General features: G+C 43.7%; 1 protein-coding gene across 8 annotated transcripts in view; it reads right to left on the reverse strand.

Annotated features, from left to right (window-relative positions):
• Positions 1 to 804: 804 nt before the first annotated feature.
• The window catches only part of Ehmt1 (euchromatic histone lysine methyltransferase 1), a 151161-nt gene continuing 127587 nt past the window's right edge, over positions 805 to 24378 (reverse strand). For all 8 annotated transcript variants that reach the window (XM_051184755.1, XM_051184756.1, XM_051184758.1 and 5 more), the window contains 10 exons: positions 23763 to 23867; positions 16800 to 16954; positions 15754 to 15921; positions 15435 to 15579; positions 14621 to 14698; positions 13303 to 13418; positions 12353 to 12439; positions 11810 to 11888; positions 2294 to 2469; positions 805 to 2111 (listed from right to left, as the gene is read on the reverse strand). In XM_051184755.1, coding sequence (XP_051040712.1) covers positions 1931 to 2111; positions 2294 to 2469; positions 11810 to 11888; positions 12353 to 12439; positions 13303 to 13418; positions 14621 to 14698; positions 15435 to 15579; positions 15754 to 15921; positions 16800 to 16954; positions 23763 to 23867 — 1290 coding nt within the window. In that variant the 3' untranslated portion in view covers positions 805 to 1930. The remainder of the gene's footprint in view (positions 2112 to 2293; positions 2470 to 11809; positions 11889 to 12352; positions 12440 to 13302; positions 13419 to 14620; positions 14699 to 15434; positions 15580 to 15753; positions 15922 to 16799; positions 16955 to 23762; positions 23868 to 24378) is intronic.

Raw genomic sequence — 24378 nt, forward strand, 5'->3', positions numbered from 1 at the left:
CCCGAAGCACACAACACACACCCAACACCACAGAAATTGGATTTTACCAACATGGACACCTCTTCCCTGACAGATGTGATATAGAGGGGTAGTATTTGCACAGAAACAGGCAGAAGAAACTTAGGAGGGGAGCTGCTGTGGGCTTCTTCATGGCATGACTCTTCCTCAGGGCAGTTTAGGGCCAAGACCCACGCTCTTCTGGGAGAAGAGGAACCCGCATTTCCTTGGGTCTGCCAGTATCTCACCTGCCCACAGTAATCCCACAGCTGTTACCAATATTGATGCAAGGGCCACGGGCTGGACAGCATGTGGGCCCAGGCACCCTACCTGATCATTTATAAAGATGAAACAGTTGCCTTCCTTTGAGAAAAGGCCTGACTGAATGAACTCCACACACTCAAAGATAGAGCCTTTGATCAATTTTTCATTGAGTTTACAAGCTCTCCTGTAGTGAACAATGCCAGACTTTCATGGACACAAAGAGGAACTGGTGTGTCTGGGCTCCCTAGGGAAGGATGCAGGCATCCTTTGTCAGCAGGGAGGAAAGAGCTGCAGCTTTGTCTCCTCCACCCTCGCTGTGTCCCAATGAAAACTGTCACATATGGGAACTCACCTGCTCCAACGGCAGTCAGAATGGCTTTCAAACTTGGGACACTGAACACCAAACATGAACACAAATGCAGCCCTCCAGCCTTCTGTGTGACAATGGACCTGGCAGACTTCCAGAAACCCTGAGTATAGCTCCCGAAGTAGAAGGGCTAGAGATTAGCATAGACCACGAGAAAGAACGTGTCATAATGAAAATTCCATTTAAAGTACTTTTTTATTGATTTCATTGAAAACAGAACAAGAAATGGTCTGAGCCAAAAGACTGCTCTTAAAACTGTCAAAAACATTTTAACAGAAAAAAATAAACATGACTGCATTATGAATGTTTTAGAAGAGTCACACACACAAAAAGAAAACCCCACTGTCGCTGCACTAATTACAGTATTTAGAAAGGTATATGCCAAAAAAAAAAAAAAAGTACATGACCTGCCAGGCCATCACACAAAAGGTGACGGCAAATTTATTCCACTACAAGACTAACATTTTAAAAAAGTTTTCCTGCACTTTATTCTAAAATCATTTTGTTCTCTTTTTACAGTTGATAGTTTATTTTCACGTGGTGAGTAGAAACCACACCAGATTCAGCACCGTTGTCTGTGTTTTGTGTTTTTATTCTTTGTTTGTCCTAATGTTCGGTAATGGTAGAAAACAAACAAGTTTATTCATCATCATAGCATGTGGCTTAAAAATCAACAAAAGGTGCCTGCGTCAACGGAACTGGCTGGGGCTGGTGCAGGGTCTGCCTGCATCACCAACCTGCTTCCTCGCAAAGAAACACCAGTAAGAGGCTTGATATATAGGGCTAGATATAGGATTTCTTTAAAAAGCAAACCCACATCTCATCAAAGTGAGTGGTGGGTTGGCCAACCCCTCCAAGCTGTAAGGGAGCTAGTGTCCTCTGGTGGCACCTGTGAGTTGGTGCCAGCAACACAGGCTGTGGGCAGCAGGTCTAACGGAGCAGCTTGTAGGTGATGGTGGCCTTGGTGAGTGCCTTGTAGGACCCTGACCAGACAGTATACAAAACAAAGCTGGCAGTGGAGCAAGGGCCTCAGAGACCAGAGGGAGGAATGGGAAGCATTGCAGCGACAGAGCCACCACCAGGAACTCACAAGTTATGCAACATGGAGTCAGGTCTCTGAGGTGCAAAACCAGAGCAGTGCTCTGGTCTGAGCACTGGGCCAGCTGAAACGCCTCAGGCCCAGAACATTCCTGGGAGGTGTCCACACCTCCAGCTCCTCTTGGACATCTTGTGCAGATTTTCCCCTCTAAATTGCAGTCACCAAAATATGATTCTGAAGATCCCACTGGCCCCACTGGCAATTCATAGAGGGTCGGCAGCAGCTGCAGAGCTGGTATCCGGAAGGCCATTCTCCTGAGCCTCCTGCGCTGCACTGGCTTGCCGCTGAGCCAGGGCTGCACTTGAGTGCCGACACTTGGGAGACCCACACCGGCAACTGAAAAGCTTGCCCTTGACGTCCCAAAAGCGTTCCCCATAGTCGAACCTGGGGAAGTAGAACTCAGCACTTCTGCATGTTGAACACAGGTGGCAGTGGGATATCCCAAGTGCCCCTGAGCTGCCCCATCTAGGCCCAGAACCCTACATGTTTGAAGCACATGCATGGCTAGCAATGCAGCAACCCTACCCACCCAGCCAGGGTCATACTGTGCCTGGGGTTGTACTTACCCCAGCTGCTCCCCAGCCTGGATCAGGCGGGTACTGAAGAAAGCAATCCTGGGAAACCGCAGGTCCTGGTGTGACATGAACACGCGCACAGGCACAAGGTTGGGCTCGCAGTGGTGGTTTATAAACCGGCTGACATTTCCATAGAACCGAGCATCAATGCAGTATACCTCTCCATCCTTTGGGGGGGGGGGGGGAGGAGAGAATCCATGATAGGCTGTAGCCAGTAGGTCATGTCCTAACCCTAGAAACCAGCACTGCAACAGTGAAATCTGGAGCTGAGTAGTAGCTCTGCCAGGACTGAGGAGCTTAACTTCTGTGGCCCAGTGACAACTCAGGCTCAGCAGAGCAGGCTTGTGTTACAGCCTGAGGGTATCCATAGGCCATGCTACACTAAATCCTGCAGTGCCAGAGGTAGGGGCACCACACTAACCAGGGACACAGAGGAGTAGTTTTCTAAGCATCCCTATCCCAAAACTCTGCCCAGATTCTATGGTTGTTTCCTGGCAGACAGGGATTGTGGGATCAAGATATGCTAGGTAGGCTGTGCTAACTCTTGAGCCATTTAAACAACTGTCTCACAGAGCTCCTATGTGTGAGAAACTGCTGTGGTATGATTCCTACTTCATGGCAAAGGAGGCCTTTGCTGCAGAGGGCAGTCCTGACATGCAGAAAAGACCTGGAAACTGTCCTACACTCCAAGGTAGACTCCAAGGAACTGCCCAGGATGAAATGGGTAGGTCTAGGACTGGCCACACTGTACATCCAGAGCTGTTGCTATAGGCCGTCCCTAGCTGTGGTGCTTGGGTAATACTGTTACATAGCCACAGTATTTAAGAGAGGAGAATTAGAGAGTAAAGTCAGGTATGCTGAGATAACGCTGTGAAGTAAAGGCCCAAACAAGAGCCTGTTCCAGACACCTGGGTTCACCCTGTGAACACACTCAAAATTCAGGCACAGGTCAAACACAAACCAATAATGGAAATGCCTGGGTCTGAGATGAATATCTGACAACTTTTACTTTGTAACTTCAAAACTGACAGGAAATAAAGTGGTGAATATAGACAACCACCCAGATCAAAGACACAACAACCTATGTTCTGCATCTGCCATAAAGACAATAATTGAAAACTCCTGTGACTCTGCTTATGCGGTGATAGCCTAGGAAGCTGCAGATAACCCTAGCCTCTGAAGAAAACAACCCTAAAAGCAGGCAGGACACATGCTAAAAGGCACTAAGGCAAAGAGTCCTGGGATTCTGGGATGGGAGCCAGTCTATACACTGAAACCTCTGGTCGACCTGGCCTATATTGAAACAAGATATTGAGCTGACTGTAAGCAACAGACAGTTGGATAGAGGCCAGAACTGCACATGAACAGCAGAGCCCGAATCTGGAAGTTAGGCTTTAAAAAAAAGATCAGAAAACATGTGCACTTTAAGGGGCAGGGAGATCAAACAGTTAACATTAAGCATACAAATGAGTACGGGGTGCATGCCTTTAATTCTAGCACCGCAGAGGCAGGCAGATCTCTGAGTTCAAGGCCAGCCTGGTCTACAGAGTTCTAGGATAGCTAAGGTTACACAGAGAAATGATGTCTTGAATGCCCACACTCCAATAATAAAAATGAGCCAGACATGGTGGCACACACCTCTAATCCCAAGAAGCAGAGGGAGACTGTTGAATTTGTGGCTAGCCTGATCTAAACAGTGGTTGTCCTAAACAGGACATAGTAAGACCCTGTCTTAAAATAAATAGGGGCTGGTGAGATGGCTCAGAGGTTAAGAGGACTGACTATCTACAGGTCCCGAGTTCAATTCCCAGCAACCACATGGGGACTCACAGCCATTTATAATGAGATCTGGTGCCCGGTCCTGATGTGCAGGCAGGCATACAAGGAGGCAGAACATTGTATACATAATAAAAACAAATCTTTAAAAATAAATATGTAAATAAGATTAAAAATTCAGCTAAGCCTAGCTTGAGACAAACCAAAGGTTACATGGGAAAAGGCATTACAGAAACTGCTCATGTTCTATATAGCACAAAACAGCAACATACTCGTGGCAATCACTATAGAGAAGTGTAAAGTTGGGGCAAAGAAAAAGGAAACAATAGAGAACCAAGTGGGATTTTAATGAGGATCTATTGACTATTTAACCCTCTTCTGCAGAAAGGAGCAAGACCCCATAGGCAAGAGTGAACCAGGAGAACTCACTAAGATGCCAACTGCAAAAGTAGCAAAGATGAAATCAACCTCAATGCCCCCAAAAGACTAAGAGAAACCCTGTGTGCTGATGACTTCTGTACTATACTGGCAAGAGAGAGGCAGGGTACAGAGACTACACCACTTTCTGCAAAAGCACAAAAGAAGTAAGTACCTTTATTTCTATAAAATTTCTACAAATGATCTCCTATTGGGGAACAGGAGGAAGAGTATCATGACTCAAGTGTCATTCCCTCTTTAAAGCTCCTTATTTGAAATCCTCACCTCATAGTGACACAATCAGTAAGGCCAGGAGATTAGGGAGGTGACCACAGCTGAGGGCAAACCTGTGTGGAATGAGTGAGCTCACAAGAGAGACTCCAGAGAGCTCCTACCTCACAGGGACACAGTGCAAAGGCACTGGCTATGAGCCAAAAGAAGGCCTTCACCAACACGAGAGCTGTGAGGAACAGGGTAAGTGGGTGTCAGTGTTTCTGATAGCAGCCAGAGAAAAAACCAGTATCCGGAACACAGAATACACAAAGAAGCACACAACATTCCTGAGCAAGACTTTAATGTGGTTTCTATTTTTAGAACACACAAGTCTTTTGCATAATGAAAAGTCTGATAAAATGTTTAGCTAGCATGTATGAAATCTTGGGTTCAATCCTCCAGCACCACAGCACAAACAAACAAAACACAAGTCATTTTATTTTGGGGAGTTATTATGTTTAAGGTAAATAAAGGCATCTGCCATCAATCCTAACAACCCGAGTTTGATCTCCAAGATACACATGGTAGAAAACGAGAACCAACTCCTATAGTTGTCCTCTGACCTCCACATGCCATGAACATAACAGTTTTTAAAAATATATTTTGAGAGAAGATTTTACTGTGCGAGTCCAGACTGCCTTTAACACAGGTCCTGAGATGGTATAGATACATGTGCTGCCATGCCTGACAAAAACACAAATTCTTAAATTTCCAAATCTGAATTAACTAAAACATTAACATAGCTGCATATCAAACTGGCAATACAACTGCACAGAAAGACAATTGCAATACTTCAAGTCCTCAGTAGAATACTTCCTAAGGACCAAGCAACTGCAGAGCAGGGCATGCTCCTAGCAACTGTACTGTATGTGTGGTCCTAACATCAGCAAGGCTACTCTAAAGGTTAAGGTCAGGGAAGCTCTCAACCTGAGCAGAGAAGTGGACCACATATAACCATGTGTCTCACTAGGGAATCCAACTGTGACTCCATAGTTAAACACAAGTTTCAGCATCTTGGCTAGGTGTGGTGGCACTTTTGATCTTAGCCCTTACAAGGCAGATAAGGATTTATGAGTTCTAAGCCAGCCTGGTCTACATAGTAATTTGTACCCAGACAAAGCTAAAGAGTGAGATCTTGTCTCAGAAAGAAAGGGGGAAGTGTCACAGTGGTTATGAGCACTGGATGCTCTTCTAGGGGACCCTGGCTGGGTTGATTCCTAGCTCCCATGTGGCAGTTCACAACTTCTGATCTCTGAAGGCACCAGGTATACACACGATACATAGAAATATGATGCACACTGGCAAAATACCCATACATATAAATAATTAAAAAAAGGGGGGGCTGGAGAAATGGCTCAGTGGTTAAGAGCACTGACTGCTCTTTCAGAGATCCTGAGTTCAATTTGCAGCAACCACATGGTGGCCCCCAACCATCTATAATGGGATCTGGTGCTCTCTTCTACCCTGCAGGCATACATGCAGACAGAAGACATACATACATACATACAGATCATAAAAGAAAAAAGAAAGAAACAAATGCCTTAGCTAAATTTGTTCTGTGAAATCTATTTTCACAAAAGATAATAGGGGTCTAAATAGGAAAATTAGATTGCAAGCGTGATGCTAGGTTGGACATAAGAAAGCTAACAGTTCCAGAAAACAGAACAACAAATAAGAGGTAGGAAGTCTGTGAGACCCAAAACAAGAGCAGTGTCCATATTAAAGAGAAGCTGTAATTGATTAAAAAAAAAAAAAAAAAAAAAACACTCCAAGTATATTAACAACAACAAGACAGACAAACCATACCAACATTCAAAACAAAAGGCTGATGGTGTACACTAGTAATCCCAGCAGCTGGAAGGCAGAGGCAGAAAGATGGTCACAAATTCAAGTTTAACCTAATCTAGATAGTAAAATCCCACCTCAAAACACACAAAGAGTTAAAAAAAAATTGAAACAACAAATCTCCTTTACATCTGGCAATTTTTCACCTCTGCCTGCCTCATTATAGAAATAGGCAAACAGAATATCTGCCTTCTCCCAAGAAAAACAGATAGCTAAAGATGGGTAGGGAAAAAAATCTTAAAAACAAAACAAAACAAAACAAAAAACTGGGCTGTGGAAATGGCTCTGTCAGTAACCTGCCAACCACATCAAGAATCTGAGTTTAGATCCCCGATACCCATATAAAAGCAAGGTGATGTGCCATTGTGTTAATAACCCCAGTCTAACCAATCAGGTAGAAAGAACAAGACACTTGATACCAACATTTGGTCTCCACACACACATACCCCAAAATAAAAATTCCCTTAAATGAACATGAAAAGCATGACATAAGTCCCCAGTGGTTCAGAGATGTCAGGTAAAAGGGGAACAGGCAAGGTTCACAGCTACCACAACTTCCATTAAGAACACAGCTAGAAAAACATGATGTCACCAGCATAAGTATTACTGGGCATCAGGAAACAACATAGTTAACACATGGGGACACACGTTCCAGATATGGCAGGACTTCTGCAGAGCAATAACTGGTGTCTTCAGAAGAAGAAATAGGAGGCCCTGGGAATGCTGTGCTCCTTGGGGGCAGCAAGTGTGAGCACAGCCCTGGTGGATCTGGGAACCTACTCAGTGCAATGTACTTGGGAGAACTGGGGAAATGTGTGGGAAAGCTGGCACCAGATAACACTGGTGGAATGGAGTGAGTGAGTGAGTGAGTGAGTGAGTGAGTGAGTGAGTGAGTGAAAGAGAGAGAGAACATACATACATACATACATACTGTATACCATATATATGGTATATAAATATCACACACCATTGTATAGGGAAAAGAAAACAGAAATTAAGCAATTAATGCTGACTGGTGGCAACATGGGCCCCTACCTCTGGTCATCTTCACTCTTCTGCACATCAGAACATTCCCACAGCACTCATCAAAATGAGGCTGGTATGACTACAGGAAACAAAATATCCCAAGAAATGGCAGCCAAGCAAATGCTCTTTTTTTCCTTGTCTGCCCTTTCTTTTATCATCTAGATGAAAGGCTTCTTTAAAATTAGGAAAGAGCAGCAGAGAAAATTAAATGCAGGAATACCTGTGTGAGGAAAGGCAATACCACAGGTGAGAAGATGTAGGTGGCAGGCAGATGAGACAGGAGGGAGCAGAACTTCTACAACACAAACTAGATGAGAATGAACAATAGGGTAGGCCTGGGGGGATAGGGAAGATATGCTTGCTCGGCCCCAAGAGGAACCTGGATAGTTCAAGTAGCCATGTTATAACAGGCCCAATAGGGCCTACTGTAGTTACTGGAGATCCCATTACCTGCTGTAGAGTCATTTGTGTTAACTGGGGTTTTGAAACACCTCATAGGACACAAACCATCCACAGAAGCCAAGAGGGAAGGGTATATCCCACAGGGACCTGGCCAGAGTCTCAAGAAGACTGAGAGGCAAACTATGAGCTTAGGGCCTATGGCCCTAAGCAGGACTCCCAAAGCTACTATTCTCATCTAGAGATACTTCTGTCCAGAACTAAAAGCTGAGGAATGACCAGTGCCATACTTTAAAATGACCCTTCCATCTGGAAAAGTTTCTAACTTGATAACAAATATTCCTAGGGTAGAACTTCTGCAACGTCAAATGTACACAACAGCCAAGAATCCCAGAGGCTGTCCCCAAGTTGGAGAGCCTTGAATGTGCCACTGTTGGGCTTCTAAGAGGAGTTGTCCTGCACACTTAGCCATGCCTGGCTTCTTTATTGCAAATTGAAAAATGAGGCCGTTAAAGCATGCCTGGTAATTGACCAGAACTCAGCTCAGAAACTCATAGAGGACACAAGCACAGGCTATGACCCAGAGATAAAAAGGGCTACTCACAGGTCTTCAATAGTGCCCTAGGAGCAAGCAATTCTCTATACCTAACTTTGGCTCCAGCATACCAACTTCATGCCAATGTTATTAATGCCTGCCCTTTCTAGAACAAGGACAGTGTGGAGCTGCCATACCTCCTTTGAACGAGCCTTATCCAGACCATTTCTCCTGCTCAGAGTCTGTCAAAGTCCTAAGGGAATTGTTGAGTCCTTTTTATGTACCTGAAGTTTGTCCTGAGTTTCTTTGATATGGACACACAGACCTCAGCATGATCACAGGACATAATGCACTTCAAGGGCTATCAAGGAACCATGTGCCCAAGGGCATGAATGAGACAAGAAGACACATGTGGCTAGGTTCTGTTTGGGGGAACAGTAAATGTGGTCACCAACACAGTGCTCAAGTGGACACATTGTGGAGTTTGGTTTGAGCAGATATAGGAAACAAGAACCTTGGTATATCCTCTGAATGAACAAGAAGAACCACGGACACAGTATTATTTAAGATATTAAGATTATTTAGGAGTGGATAAAGATGGCTAAACACCAGCAGTGGTAAAGAAGACAACACAGGAAGTGAGGAAAGGAACAGGGAAAAGGCTGGTACTGTTTCCAGGGGCTGAAAAAAGTTCTGGACACTGGCCTTATCCTATAGCCAAGGGATGATAGGAATGACCCTCCTCAGAAGTCTTGACAGCATATGAGAGTACTCACAAGACTCTGGTAACCCTCTAAGACACACATCCTGGAAAGGGCAAATGAAATTATCTTTATTCATATAGCACATAATTGTGTATTCAACAACTCCTAATAAATAACCCTTGAAAGGTACCAAAATTAATAGATAACTTGGCAAGGTCAACCAAAGAAACCTACCCATCTCCCAGCACTACCCATAATCAGTTGAGAAATGAAATGAAATGAAAAGCAATGCCATTTTAACAATCATAGTTCAGACCTATTTACAGAATAGTGAGGATCTGCAGAGAGAGAAATTAAAGACCTAGTGAGTATGGAACCTACAGCTGCAGTGTCACATCCTAAGTAAACAAGATTCAGTGGAACTCCCAGCCAAATCTCCGAGCTACTGATCTCACAGACAATGACTGACTCTCAGAACTAACACATTCATGAAATGGGACTATCTGAGGACCAATACTGCCTGCTCAAGTGGAACGTTGCCACTGAGAAGGTGGCACTGGTGTAAGAGTCAGAAATCAGACAAGGAAGAAAACAGCACATGAATGAGAAACAGTATCTTGGCCAGCAGTACCTGGATGACTATAAATCCTCATCGATAAGACACAAACCCAGCCCTCACCTCAGACCACGCAACAAGGATGACCAAAAGAGGTCTACAGAAAGACACAGGAGAAAAGCTTTGTGATCTTCGGGGAGACAGATTCCGCAGCAAAGAATGGACTGAACATTAAAAAGCATTGGCTAGAGAGACGGCTTAGCAATTCAGGGTTAGAGCCATGAACTACAGTAACTGAGATTCCACAGGAGGAAGCCTAGGCATTGAAGACACTTATGAATCACACTGCTGAGTGGTTGTGAAGAAAATAAGTGTCAATATGGGAAACCAACACACAGACCTCAGTCTGTGCAGCTCCAAACTTGAAGGCATACCAATTTCTGGAAAGTTTGTGTTTTACAAAAACATAAATAGGGGCTACAAAATCCTACGGACTATATAACTTAAAGACTGATAAATGCACCACCATAAATATGAATGAACGAATGAATGAATGATTCTCAAAGAAGGAAGGGAAAGATGGCATGCATGCCAGGACATGCATGCACACCAACAAGAGGGAGCTCTCATAACCAGCCCTCCACTGTTTTGCAAGCACAAGCACCCAGGAAGACAACATCTACCACAATTCAGGAATTGGTGCACTGACTCTTATATAAAGACACCTAAGAGCTTTGACACTCTTGAGCCTGAGAAATGTTTTTGTTTTTTGGAAGGGCGGGTTGTTTGTTTTTAAAATGTATTCCAGGATAGCTTAAAACTAACTAAGGAGAAGAGCTCAACTTTTAGTTTCACAGCTTCTACCTCTAGCTGTACCATCACACCTGATTTTTATGAGGCTTTATTTGTTTTGCCGCCCCCCCCCCCCCCGTGTATGGGTGTTTTGCCTACACACATATGTGCCTATGTTCATCACGTGAGTGCCTGGAGCTCATGGAGGCCAGAAGAGGGCACAAGAAATCCTAGGACTAGAGTCACAGTTTTGAGTTGCCATATGGGTGCCGGGAATTGAACCTGAGTCCTCTAGAGTGTCAGGCAGTGCTTTTAACTCTGCCATCTTTCCAATCCCCACAGCTGGTTATAACATAAATCTGGCTTCACAAATGCTAACTTCTTAGGTGACTTCAGAAGTCAAGAGAGTCTCTAGGGATAATATTGATGTCATGACGGCTACATGAGAGATTAGAAACCCTTTATTTACTTACCCATTAGCACTGACTGTGACCTTTAGGTTGTATTTACTTAATACTTATTTTAAACAAGGTCTAACCACATAACTCTGGCTGACTTCAAACTTACAGAGCTCTGCCTGTCTCTGTTCCCAAGCACTAGGATTAAAGGTGGGCACTACAACACCCATCTTTACCAAGTTTTTAAATAGCAATTCCTCAATTCAGAAACAATGATGGAATGAAGTGGTCTCAACACTGGCCCCAGAAGTCACTGGAAACCCTACTCCTCAAGTAGACCAAGCTTGGCCCTCTATTTTTCCCCAATACAGGAGTCAGTACCCTGGGGTCAATGGACAACCCCATTGACAGCATTTCTGGATCCCCTGCTGCTTCCCATGTGACTCCATGAGCTCTTCCCTCAGAGAAGCAACCTGGGAAACAGGGGCGCACAGTGAGGAATCCCAGGTAGCTACTCTCTTGCAGCAGGTGGCTAGCTACATTAGCACACAGATCTCCCAAGTTGGATTTCCATGCCTTGAACACCAAAATGAGCCCAGAACTGTGGTTAAAACCAAACAGATCTGCAATGAGGCTACACCCACCAGCAGTAGGGTGTTCATCAGAATGATTCCAGGGCTAGCGTACCTGTGCCACCCATTTTCCAGAATGTACCAAAACTAACTGTTCAAGTTTTACAATTTGCAATCATTTGCTTATATGCTTTGGGCCTTTATAATACATTACCTTATTGTCAAGATCAAAGAGGTAAGAGTCCTCTTCCCGAACATCAGCTTCAGAGTCCGAAATCAGCTCCCCTACGTACCTGTAGTGAGAAAAGGGAAGACCCTCTGACAAGGAACAGTGCCAAGGAAAGCAAGGATGCAGACATAGGACACTCTGAAAAAGTTGTATGGGTTAAGCTGGAATTTGGATCTGGCCCCATGTGTCTGTAGTACAAGGTGAAGACCAAGGATGTCTTATCAAAGATAATAGTACTGTGCAGGATACTTGAAGCTTACAACTTTAATAAGCAACCGAGGTTAAAAAAAAAAAAAATCCAAGCACAACTCTGGAGCTAGCAGCAAGACGCCAGCATCTAGAGCCTAGGGGCTGCTTGAGAGACTGGTGTAATCAATACCTCCACTGCCTTACTTCTGCATGACAGTGAATCATAGGCTCCCAGGGGCTTCTTAGAGTACAAACATGTATGTATGGAGAGTACCAGAAATGAAAGAAACAAAACACAAAACTATCAACAGAGCTGTGGGACTCTGGGGACCCACTTACTCGCAGACAAAGGTGCCCAGTGGAATATCCTGGAGGGACCGCACACCCCAGCCCATGTCCTGTGTCCGATAAAGCTGCAGCCTTGCCCTGGAAAACAGGTAGAGGGGAGGTGGACATGTATCTGATGGTCAGCAAACCAGCTTGTATCCATTCTGAAATGAGTGAGATGAGCAAATAGAGTAAAACGATAGAGGTTCCAAATCAAGAAATTACAACTCTTCAGGTGACTAAAAGCAACTCCAGTAACTGGAGAAACCCAGTACCACACACAGAAGCTGAGAAGCCAGGACTCAGACTGTCAAAGCATTAAATATAGCAGCCCTTGCTTTCCTCAACTAGAACTGGCCTAACCTATGAGGTTAGTAGTGAAGGCTAAGTTATTCACCCCATAGAAGCGCTTTCACTAGAAGCCGGACTGCTGCCATTCTATTACTTATGGAGTGTGCCAGCAACAAGCAGCCAGGCAGATTCCTATATGCTGAGCGGGCTCAAGGTAGACCATGGTTAAGGAATTCACCCAGTCTTCAAGGCACCCTCAGCTCATGCCCATCCTATGGGTCCATTTGTAAATATGGTGAAGGGTGAATAGGAAGAAAAGTTTGTACACTCTGTCCTTAGTACACTATGTACAGAGCATAGCTACCAATGCTTAAAACCTAATTTTTGCTGTGATCCAGGAGGCACAGGACAAGCAGGGGGTAGGGGTGGGGGACATCAATTACCAGGAAGGAACCCATCAGGAAAGCCATCAAATACCACCACTGTCAATATTGACTGGCTTTCTCTAACACTGAATAGAAAAGGCTCAGCCTACTCATATCTAATCCAGTCTAGCTTGGCTGGTTGTTTACACTTACAACACACACACATACACTTCCCCAAATATTGGCCCCACCCACAAATACACAAACTCCTGGCCTAGTGTGACCTAATACATCTACACCCCTCACCTGAGACCATTTTGCACCACACGATTTCGGCAGTTCCTCCAACATGAGCAGGCATGATTGCACTCGAAGATCAAGGGTGGTTCTGCCATGTTAAACTCAGGCAGCAGTCGGCCATCCTGTTAACAGATGGCCACAAGGGCCAGCAGATGTCAACCAGCATTTTTTAAAAATAAACTTTAATAATCTATTTTTACAAAGTACCCGGTCTAGCTTCAAATATTCACAAACACAATGGTTTATGGGCAGACTTTAACAGCTACGAGGTTCCACATCTGTGGTTCAAAGGAAATTTCACCAGGTATGGTTCAGGCTGGAGGGCCTCTTGGGGAAGTCAGCCGCCTTTGTTCCTGCCTGGCTATGCTGTTGTCCTAACCCTCCTGTCCAACCCTGTCTCAAGTAGTTAGCATCTTCTGGCTGCTCCTAGAGAACCCAGCCACATACCCTCTCCCTTTCTTCAACTCAGTTCTACCTAGATGTGACACACTAGGACCATGTGCACTTCTGAGACTTTTAGGGAGTCTCTTACACAATTAGGACTTTGATCAGAATGCTCCTAAACAAAGCCTCAGCATGGACCATACTCTAAAGATAACCGATACCTGCCAGCCCCTAAGCGCTGGTTACACGGCTGTCATTTGTGTTGTTCTCTCATTCAAATGACAAGTACTCCAACTTCTATGACTCTCCTCTTCTAAACCAACCAAGAACATGATGCTGCCCCTCTTTGCAGTCTGCTTTCTCTTCATTCAGGACATTCTAGCATCCATGACTTCTGAACTGAAGTGAGGACTATGCACCTCCCCTCCCCACACATCAGTACTTAAGCTGCACCCTGGGTCTCAAGGCCTTACTGTCTTAGTGTCTCCTCCTACTAGCACTGCCAGGCACTGGTAAGCCTGTGACTCTCACCTCAGGCCACAGAGTCTACTGATACTTCAAACAGCCTATCCTCTGGCCTAGTTTTTCTACCAAGCATCTCTTTGGACACTTGTATATGGCAAACATAACAGGCAAAAACAAAGAAGTTTCCTCCTCTAGCTATGCCAGAACAGCCACTGTACTAGTGTCTACGTAGTTACAAAGGACAAGGACTCCAGCCTCAGGACTCCGGGAAGCTACACCTTAGACCCACAATCTGCTTGGACTAGCCAGCCCCTCATTTTCAGCCTGTCACCTCCTCCTACTTGTTTTTCATAACCAGCTTACCTCCGACTTTCCCAAAGTCACCAGGACACCTTAGAAGCAGGAAACATATTCACAGACTCACACTCACAGAACTTACCACATAAGCACATGTGCAGCAAATGTGCTTCCTCACCTTATCATACCAGCAGCGCATGCTGAGCTGGCCACACATGCAGGTACTAGAGGAGCAGTCATCTACGCATACGCAGTACTGGGAACAGAGTACACAGCATGTTAGACAGGCACCACATTCCTGGTACCCTACTCCTCCCTCCTTGCAATCACCACAGAATGTCTTTAACTTGCTATAGGCTCTCTTAGGAGCAAGGTAGAAAGGCTTGGGACATACTGAGGAAACTGCACATGGCGGTAGAAAGCAGGTGGAAATTTAGACAGGTGCAGACTTCAGGGAGCTAAAAAGGCTGCTGTACTCAAGGCCAGGAAAAAAGAGGAGACAGAATCTCACAACCAAGTGATGCTTACACAGTTCATCTTGTGAGAATTGGGGGACTCCCCTAAGCACAACTGTATGGATACTCTTTTCAAATAGGTCTGATTTTAGACAAGCACAAACGAAAAAGTCAGAAGTGGGAAAGTTGTTAGTTGGGCTATAGCAGCCTGGACTGACAGGCACACAGCGTTCAATTCTTAGACCTGCATGGTCCCTCTTATTCATGACTCACGGACCAGACATATCTACCAAGGCCTGAGCAACCACTGAACAGGGAACACTTAGGGCCTTCAGCAGGCCTTCACAGTATGCTAAGAGAAACACTATCATGCCTAACACAGATCTTGAAACTTTTGTATTTCTTCCACCTCTTTCCTGGGAGGCAAGTGCAAAGACAACAGGATCTTGTGGGAAGCTTCCAAAGGCCTTCTTCCAGAATGATGCTAAGTCCTAGGACCCAGTTCTAGGGACCCTGCCATCCCTTCTTACCACCAACCTGCAAATGAGTGATGTTCCTGTCAATGTTCATGGGGGACGTCACGCAGTTCTGGGAGACATACTTATAGTTGGTGGGACATAACTCACTATCCACAGCATTCACACAGGAAATAGGAATGCGCTCATACCCTCGAGCAATGTCTCTGCACAGGAAAAGGGAGATGTTACTTGTGCTGTTTCAGAATCTGCCTCAATGGGAGACATAGCTGCCAACCAGTGCCCACACTAGGCTGAGCTTCAGAAATAGTTGCTCCAGTCTCTTCTAGTCCACCTGTTAATGGTCTGCTAGAGTCATCTCAGTCTTAGAACCTTCTCACCTGCTCACCGTCTTCTCAACAGCAACGGGCTTGTCGGGGGCTGAGTCCCGAAGTGCTTTGCTCATCTGCAGTGCACTCCACACCTGGGAATTGAGGCTTGCACACTGCAAGGGAGTCTCTCCTTCCTTGTTTTTCAAAGTAACATCTGAATCCCGAGAAAGAAAGAGGCTAAAAGGGAAAATGGAAGCCAACAAAACATCCAGATCTGAATTTAGAAGTAACACAATTAAGACACGTTAAATGACTAGCTTTCTGTTATGTAGCACTCAACTTACTAGTTCAGTGACTCTGGAATAAAGCCATACCTCCCTAGGAGCACATATGCTCCCTGCATACTTACTATGAGGCATTGGTTTTCTCATCTGAACGTATATGTAGGAGCTAAGAATGTTTATTTAATTTTTCTTAGACTTTGCTTTCAAATTTTCCCTTAACGACAAAGGAAATGATAAAGGAGAAAAGCTGTTTGGTGTGTGCAGAAGACCAGCACTGCATGTCTGCTTGATGAAGTAAGCATGGGTTGCCACACCTGGGCTAGAGTGCATGGATTGCCACACCCAGGCCAGAGGAATGCAAGTGTCACAATCTCTCATTTTCAAGTGAAGTAGAGGAGCTACTTGCTCATCAGAGCAGTCACTACCCTCTTTCTCCTAAAGAAACACAGCAGAGATGCTACACCAAACGGAATCAATGTTGCTATGTGAAAGAACTGCGAAGGGCCTGCTTAAAAGGGCCGAAAAAGCCCTGAGGAGAGTACCCATAGCACCCAGTTTTTGCTAGAATCTGTCAGTCAAATTGTCTCCACACTGTTGGGTCTGACACTTGGTCAAAATTCAACTAACAATGTGGATGGGTTTTTTTGTTTGTTCCTATTTTCTATGACAACTATGAGCCCAAAATACACAATAGCTGATCTGAGATATCAAATGGGAAAGATACTTTTCTACCTAAACTACATCAGCTCTAGGTACAGTGTAGATACAACCATCTAGCACCCAATCTGGGTAGCTTGGCAGCGAGTTATATTGGTCAAGGGCCATACTCACACAACACAGTCGTAGCGATTCTCCCTGGCTGCAATGTGCAGGGGTGAGTCTCCATGGATATTCACGGCATGCAGGTCACACTTGGCAGCCAGAAGTATTTCAGCTATGTCTACACAGCCTGAGAATGCTGCCCAGTGCAGACAAATGTTCTCCTCCTGCACAGAGATAAAATTGAGAGCACAGTGAAGATGGTTTCTGGCTCAGAACATAATGTCGAGGCTAGGCAAAGACAGCTTTTATACTTGAGTACAGCTGGTTATTCCTGGCACGGGCTACATTGGAGAAGGGATCCATAGTTCAAAAAGACAGCAAAATTCTGCAACATTTAAAAAAAAAATTTTTTTTCCATTTTGAAAGTAATAGAATATAGGGTTGGAGAGAAGGTGCGACAATCAAGATCACTTGCTTCTCTTGCATAAGACCAGGAGACCTGAGTGGTTTCCAGTGCCCATATTGAGTGGCTCACAACCAAATATAACTCCAGTTCCAGAGGATTCAACACACACACACACACACACACACACCAGCAAACACACACAAATACAAATTTTAAAAAATATCATAATCACATATAGACTATTTTGAAAATAGAATAAAAATATAGAATTATACCACCTTGAATAGGATGGTTACTAACGTAACAAGTAGTACACTTTTCTGATACTACGTGATACTCGTTTCTCAATATACCTATGTAAACTGTAAGACTGAACAACACTTATGCAAGATTTGAAAATTACAAAACCTGGGGCCAGTGAGATGTGAGATTACTGAGCAAGTAAAAGCACTTCATGACCTAGGTTTAATCCCCAGAACTCACATAAAGGTAAAGGAGAAAATATTGAGAGCTGATGACTTCTAGGGAAGAGTCCCTTTCCTTAATGGCCCATGGTAGGTCATCCACATATCATAAGCCAATGATGGTAGCACAACTAGATTTGGTAGGTTATTTAAAATAAAACAATGGATGACATTAAGTTGGGAAGGAGATTTAGGGAGGTTGAGGGTTAAGTTGGTAACCAATATACTCAGATACATTTTATGAAATTCTTAATAAAATATTAAATATTTTTTAAAAGGCAGGAGCTGAAGAGGGAACTCAGTGGCAAAGAGCAGTTATTGCTCTATTGTGAGGATTGGAGTTTGGCTTCTGGCACCCATATAACAAGCGAGGCATCTGCAAATGACTGTAAATCCAGTTCTGAGCGATCGAACATCTTCAAGATTCCGTGTGTGCACACACATATGTGCACAGACAGACACACACCACACACACATTTTAAAAACTCATGAAGTAATACTATATTTTCATGTCAGGACACAATAGCAATAAACCCCTGTTGACCTTTGCCCATCCTATGTTCACCATCCTTCTGAGAGCTTACCAACTGGGTCTGCAACTATGACCTACACATGATAGAGCCTTAGAGCTTTCCCTTCCATTGAATGAACAGCCCACTTCATAACTTACTAAAGCTTTAATTTATTGAATGTTCTTGATTTCTCTCCTCTGGAATACAGTACTAATGAACATTATTACCCTTTCTTTCACCTCTCCCTTTTTTTCCTCTCTCTCTTCTGGATTATCTCTGAAGGCTAAACCCTCAGAGGAAGAATTGCTAGTTACAGATATAAAAATTGGCTTGAAGTGGCTTCCCTTTTATGAGCAGCTCACTGTGGTTTCCTTTCCCTCAGGAATCTCCAGTAAGTTTCACAGCATCCACAGACAAAAGTCTAGTTTGACCACCCCTTAGTTGCTGGAGAGACCTTGTAGGGAAAGCCAATCCTGGCCCCATAGTATCAGATAGATCTGCATTCTCTGACAAGGGGAAATGCCAAGCCACATCCCAAGGACCTAATCTGCAGGCCCTTGGGGGTCATATTCATCCATAACACTCTGATGCTCTCTAACAATTGGACTGTCCCCCTTCCAATGTCCACATGGTAAGGTGAAGTCAGGGCTTTTCAGTTCAATGAACACTCAAAACACAAAAACAGAACAGAAACAGAGTGTATTATCTATCAATCTCACCCACAAACTGCCCCAAGCACAGGCTTTATTATTTCATCTATTTCTAAAGGAAGCACTAAAAGCAAATTCCTTTTAGTAAACATTAATATTCTGTCAAAAAAAAAAAAAAAGTTAGCTATCTTGAGATCTTTTCTGGTGGCCATCCTCGTGGTTTTCAGTCCTCTGATTTTATCTGGTCACATCCCACACACATCTGAGAGCTCAAAGTCCTGCCTCCTTGAGGCCATTTTTCCTTATCAGAAGGATCTGTGCTTTGTAAAAACCTAAGATCCTACCCTCTGGGGACTGCTCACTCCACAAAGCCACAATGCTGGCCTGCACTTCTGAGCAGCTTCACTTCCACAGTGGAGGCAGCACTTACTGCTTCCATGGGACACACTGAACACACTCTCCCACCTCGAGGAGAAGTGTGAAGTCATGGTTATCAACTCTACAAGAGCAACAGAGCAGACTGCTTAATGGAGCTGAGTTGTTTACTCAAACGCCAAAGAAGCTGGAACAGAAGATGTTGCTACAAGATTCTGTAGAGACTGGGCTTCCCTAAGGGACAGCAGCAGACCTTGGAGGAAAGACCCAAAGAACTCTCCAGTCTTTTAGCCAGGTGGGAAGCACCACCCACCTACAGACCATAAGCAGAGTCCCAGGTAGGACTCACTTGGGCATGGGCAGTTATCATCCTTCATTGAGAACTGCAGTAGACTCACCAGACCAGACCAGACCACATAATACAACATAATCAGAGGGACCTCATATCAATCAATGACTATCATAAAAAAGAACACTGACAAGAAAGTACAAGTCAATAGCAAAGTGTCATCTAGCCTCAAGCTCCTAACACATAGATAGGCAGCAAAAATGACACTGACAAATCAGATACTGAACTGGCAAATCTGCTCAGTAAGCACCTGGTATATAACTGGATCCCACACTCAGAAGCTAAGTAGAGACGTGGTAGAAATTAAAAACTTGTGTCGTCACACCCCCCAACTCTCTTCCCACCAACACATAATAAAGGACTCACAGAACTTTCAGAGCTGAAAACCATGACTAAGGTGAAATTAATGCAGAAGAGCAGTAAAGTTAGGACACAATAAAATCAGCTGAACCAAAACTTAGGTTTTTGGAAAGCCAGTTTCTAGAAGCTGACAAGACCACCCAAGGCCATCACAGGACAAGTTTTTACAGTCAGTCTAATTTGTATGCAGCCAGAGTCCCTGAAATACAAGCAGAAGTCTCATCTGAAGAAATGACAGCTAAAATTTCAAAAATTGACAAAAACCCTAAATCACAGATCTAAGAAATCCAATCAACCTATACATACACAGAAATAAATAACATCAAGGCACATCACAAAGTCTTCTGAATACCTTGAAGGAAATTAATATATTACACACAAAGGAAAAAGTACAACAGTTTCCAAAACATCGCAGTAAGAACTGACTCTGAGAAGCAAAATGCATAGCATAAAATTCACTGACCAGAAAGAACGCTACACCAAGCAAAAAAACACCTTCCAAAGATGAGGCAGGATGAAGACTATTCTCCCATGATGAGGTGAGGAACTTAGCATGAGCGGCAAAAAGAAGGAACAACAGAAGACAGATGTCCAGTAAAGGAGGAATAGCTACCCACAGCATGGCTGACAGTAAGTCTTCTCATAAGTGAGACTGTTCAATCACAGCAGTAACATGTGACAAATGCTCAGGATATACTCACAGATAATGCACACACACACACACACACACAAAGACCTCAAGTTTGAGGTCAATAATGGAAAGAAACACAACTCTTTTACCATATGTGCTACACCAGCCTCAGCAAGAATGTATGAGGCTAAACTGGCCACCTGTCCATGAGAAGATCTTGATAGATATCCTGCCCATGAGAAAAGAATAGCTTTCCACTTCAGCATTGCCAAATGCTCACATGGGAAGAAAAAGAGGTAAAACAGAAAAAGAAAAAAAGCATACATCTTAAATCCTAGCACTCAGAAGCATAGGTGGGCAGATCTCTGAGTTTGAGACCAATGTGATCTACAAAGAGAGTTCCAGGACAGCCAGGGCTGTCACACTGAGGAACTCTGCTCAAAAACCTAAAAACTTCATTCACATCTCACACCATATACAAAAACTGACTCAAAATATACCACGGGCTTAAATGCAAAGCTGAAAACTACATGCCACTGTAAAACCACAGGAGAAAACCACCTTCAGTTAAGCAGGGATTTCTGTTGTTGCTGTTTTGAAAGAGGGTTTCAGTCTAGCCCAGAATGGCCTGGTTAAACTCCTAATAATTCCCCAGCTTCAGCTTTTCAAGTGCTAGGAGTGAGAAGCACAAACCATCATGTCCAGCTAGGCAAGTATCTTCAATACACTACAGGAAAAAGATCCCTAGTTACACAAAGATCAACTATACTCTAATTAGTTTGCACTTTTTCATGCCAATGTGGGCTACATAGGAAGTTTCCAGCCTGCCAAAGCTACTTGGTGAGATTCTATCTTGAGGAGAAGGGAGAACAACAACAACAACAAACCAAAAACCCCACAAACAGCTAAAGATTGTCCTTAAACAGCAAAAAAGACAGTAATATCAACAGCAAAAATTAAATAAGCATTAAAACCACCAGATGATATCTCTACCTATGTTATGTTAGTGTCTAAAACTATAAAGAACTGACCTACTAATCACTGGCGGGGGGGGGGGTTATAGAGGTACCTAAACTCTTAGAAACCAGAAACAACACAACTCTGGAGACAATGTGGTGGCTCCTCTAGATTGCTTCCATTCCAGGACTCATTTGGGGAAAGTCAGGTCACAAATACTCACGTCAACTCTTTAACAGTCATGTGTCTACTAACAGAGGATTACTAAATGACCATGTAAATAAGACATTTCAGGGAACAAGAAACAGCCACCAACAGATTATACAAGGAACCCATGACAGTCACTCCCGCTGAAGAGTAGCCTCCATTCTGATAAACCATGACGAATGGTAAGACAAGGGAAGAAGACCAGATGTGGAGAGCTTCAGTGCGGGAATGGCTATGGTCACCATCCTCAATGTGCACTTCAAATTCATGTAGTCCACAACTACATGTCAACAAAGCAGCTAAAATAAAAAAAAATGTATTATACTATAGAAATAACAAATTTAAGGGCTAAGTGTGGTGACACATTCATTGACTTCCAAAACGAAGGAGACAGAGGTTGACAGATCTCAGTGAGGTTGAGGCCAGCCTTGTCAATACAGTGAGTTCCAGGCCAGCCAGAACTACACAATGGGGCCCTCTCTCCAATAAACTAACAAAATAAAACCAAAAGCCAAATTTGACAGATACTCAATCCTTCCATATTGTAGAGCTAAGTGTATTAGTTTCTCAACAAAGATATGCAAGTCGAAAAACTGGGCAACACTTATATAAAATTTGAAAATTATAAAATTTGGAGACCTGTGAGATGCAAGATTATTGAAAAAATAAAAGCACTTGCAAAAGAATGTGATGGCCTAAGTTTGATCCCCAGAACTCACACAGAGGTGGAAAATCGGTAATGACTCCTGACAATTGTCCTCTGACCTCCATATAGCCCTGTTATATGTGTACCCCTTCCCTAAAAATAATACATAAATTTAAAAAAGAAAATTACAAAACTCAAAAACTTCAGCAGTATCCTAAAATAAAGCCAGATGGTCCATGAAGAATGGCTGAATTGTGGAGGGCTAGAAGGACTAATGTCTCCCACTCATGTAACTGTACCCAGCACTGCTTTTAAACACAATTCATATAAGTGGTAGAATCTTTTTTATGCTGTGCTGGACTTTGCTAACATTTCTTTCTTAGTTTTTATAGTTTTTACCCAACTTGAATTTGCTTAGAATAGACTGGGATAGCCCTTAGGAGATTTTGTCCCCTCTCTGTAACAAGGCTTCATTATATAACTCTTGAGTAACTTGCAGATTTGGAAAAGCATCTGGAAGAACAATAAAAATAGCAGTTAAAAGAGTCTGAATGAGGGCACAGTGAGAGCATGGGTGGAAAAAGGCGTTCTTGGAAGCCAGAAGGTTGTTAAGTGAGAATCTCAGGACCAGAAGTAGACTACATTCCTAGGAGTTGTTGGCTGGGGAGGGTAGGACCCTAAGGTCCCACACCAGACCAGCTAGCAATATATCTGTACTACTTAGATTTTATTGTCAACTTGATACAACCTAGAATTGCTTAGAAAGAGGGAATTTCAATTTAAGAATTGGCCATATCAGATTAGCCTCTAGTCAAGTCTGTTAAGCAACAACTGTCTTGATTAGATTGATGTTGAAGGGTCCATCCTAACAAATTTACTGGTTTCCCAAAGTAAACTCTGGTGGAATCAGTTTGTACTTGGGACCTTCAAAAAAGAGGTAGACAGAGCTTGCATCTCCCTCTGGAAAGGAATTTTGCAACAGATGTGTACAATTGTTTCTTTGGTCTGTTATTGGTATTCTATCTTGGGATGAACAGACATCTATTCAACTATCCCCAGGATAGTTATATCTAGACAGATAACAAAACTATTTTTCTAACTCTGGACTATGGCTACCATAGAGCAAATATAATCATGGCCCCCTACATGAGATCTGGTTCCTAGTGACCTTGCTTGGGCTCATCCTCCAGGTCAGTCAGGGACATGGACCAGCAGAAAAGTACAGGACAGTGATTCACACAAGCCACAAACCCCTGAACATCACAAGAGAGGCCAGGTTTGCAGGGACCCAATACAAGTTCCATGTTGGGCCAGTGAGATGTTGACTACACAGGGCCAAAATAGTCATCATGTGCTAGAACTCCATTTCAGAAATCAAAGGCCTTCAGATGGAGGGAGCTGCCCAGTGGACAGGCCCTTCCAGTCTTCTAAGAGGCTATGTCCTTAAGGTTCCTAAACCACCATGAAAAACTCACATTGTCCCGGATATTGATGTCAGAACCTTTTGACAGCAGCAGCTTCACCAGTTCCACGTGCTTGTACTCAGTGGCCCATATCATAGGTGTCCAACCACCATCATCCTAGGTATAAGAGACAAAAGACATCACCACCAGACAGCAAGTGAGAGAATGACTTCGTGCAGCTTACAGGTCAAAGGGAAGTGGGCAGATGACTGACCTCTCTGCTCTTGCTAACAACTGTTGTCAGGATTGAACATTCAATGAGCTTGAACCAACCCAGGGAGGACTTAGCAAGGTTTGTGGGAAGCATGAACAGAATGTTTCACTCACACCCTTGGCCCTACTGATGACTAAGCAAAAGATGAACTGATGAATATCAAGCACAGGGGTAATTAATCACCACTACCTCTTCTGGAAGGCCAAGATCAAAAAGACCAATTGTGTCTGCTGAGAGTCTGCAAGGTCCATTAGGAATCTCATGAATTGCTTTCCTACCACTATGGTTGAGATCAATGCATGTTAGGTAGTTTCAGTTAGACCAGAACAGGTACTCTGCAGAAAATGCATGTTCTGGTGCCACTTATCAGTCTGGAGGTGGAGATAGCTTCCTTCCCGATACCTCCAAAAGACC

Source organism: Phodopus roborovskii, unplaced genomic scaffold (assembly GCF_943737965.1).
Source record: "Phodopus roborovskii unplaced genomic scaffold, PHOROB, whole genome shotgun sequence".
NCBI lineage: Eukaryota > Metazoa > Chordata > Mammalia > Rodentia > Cricetidae > Phodopus > Phodopus roborovskii.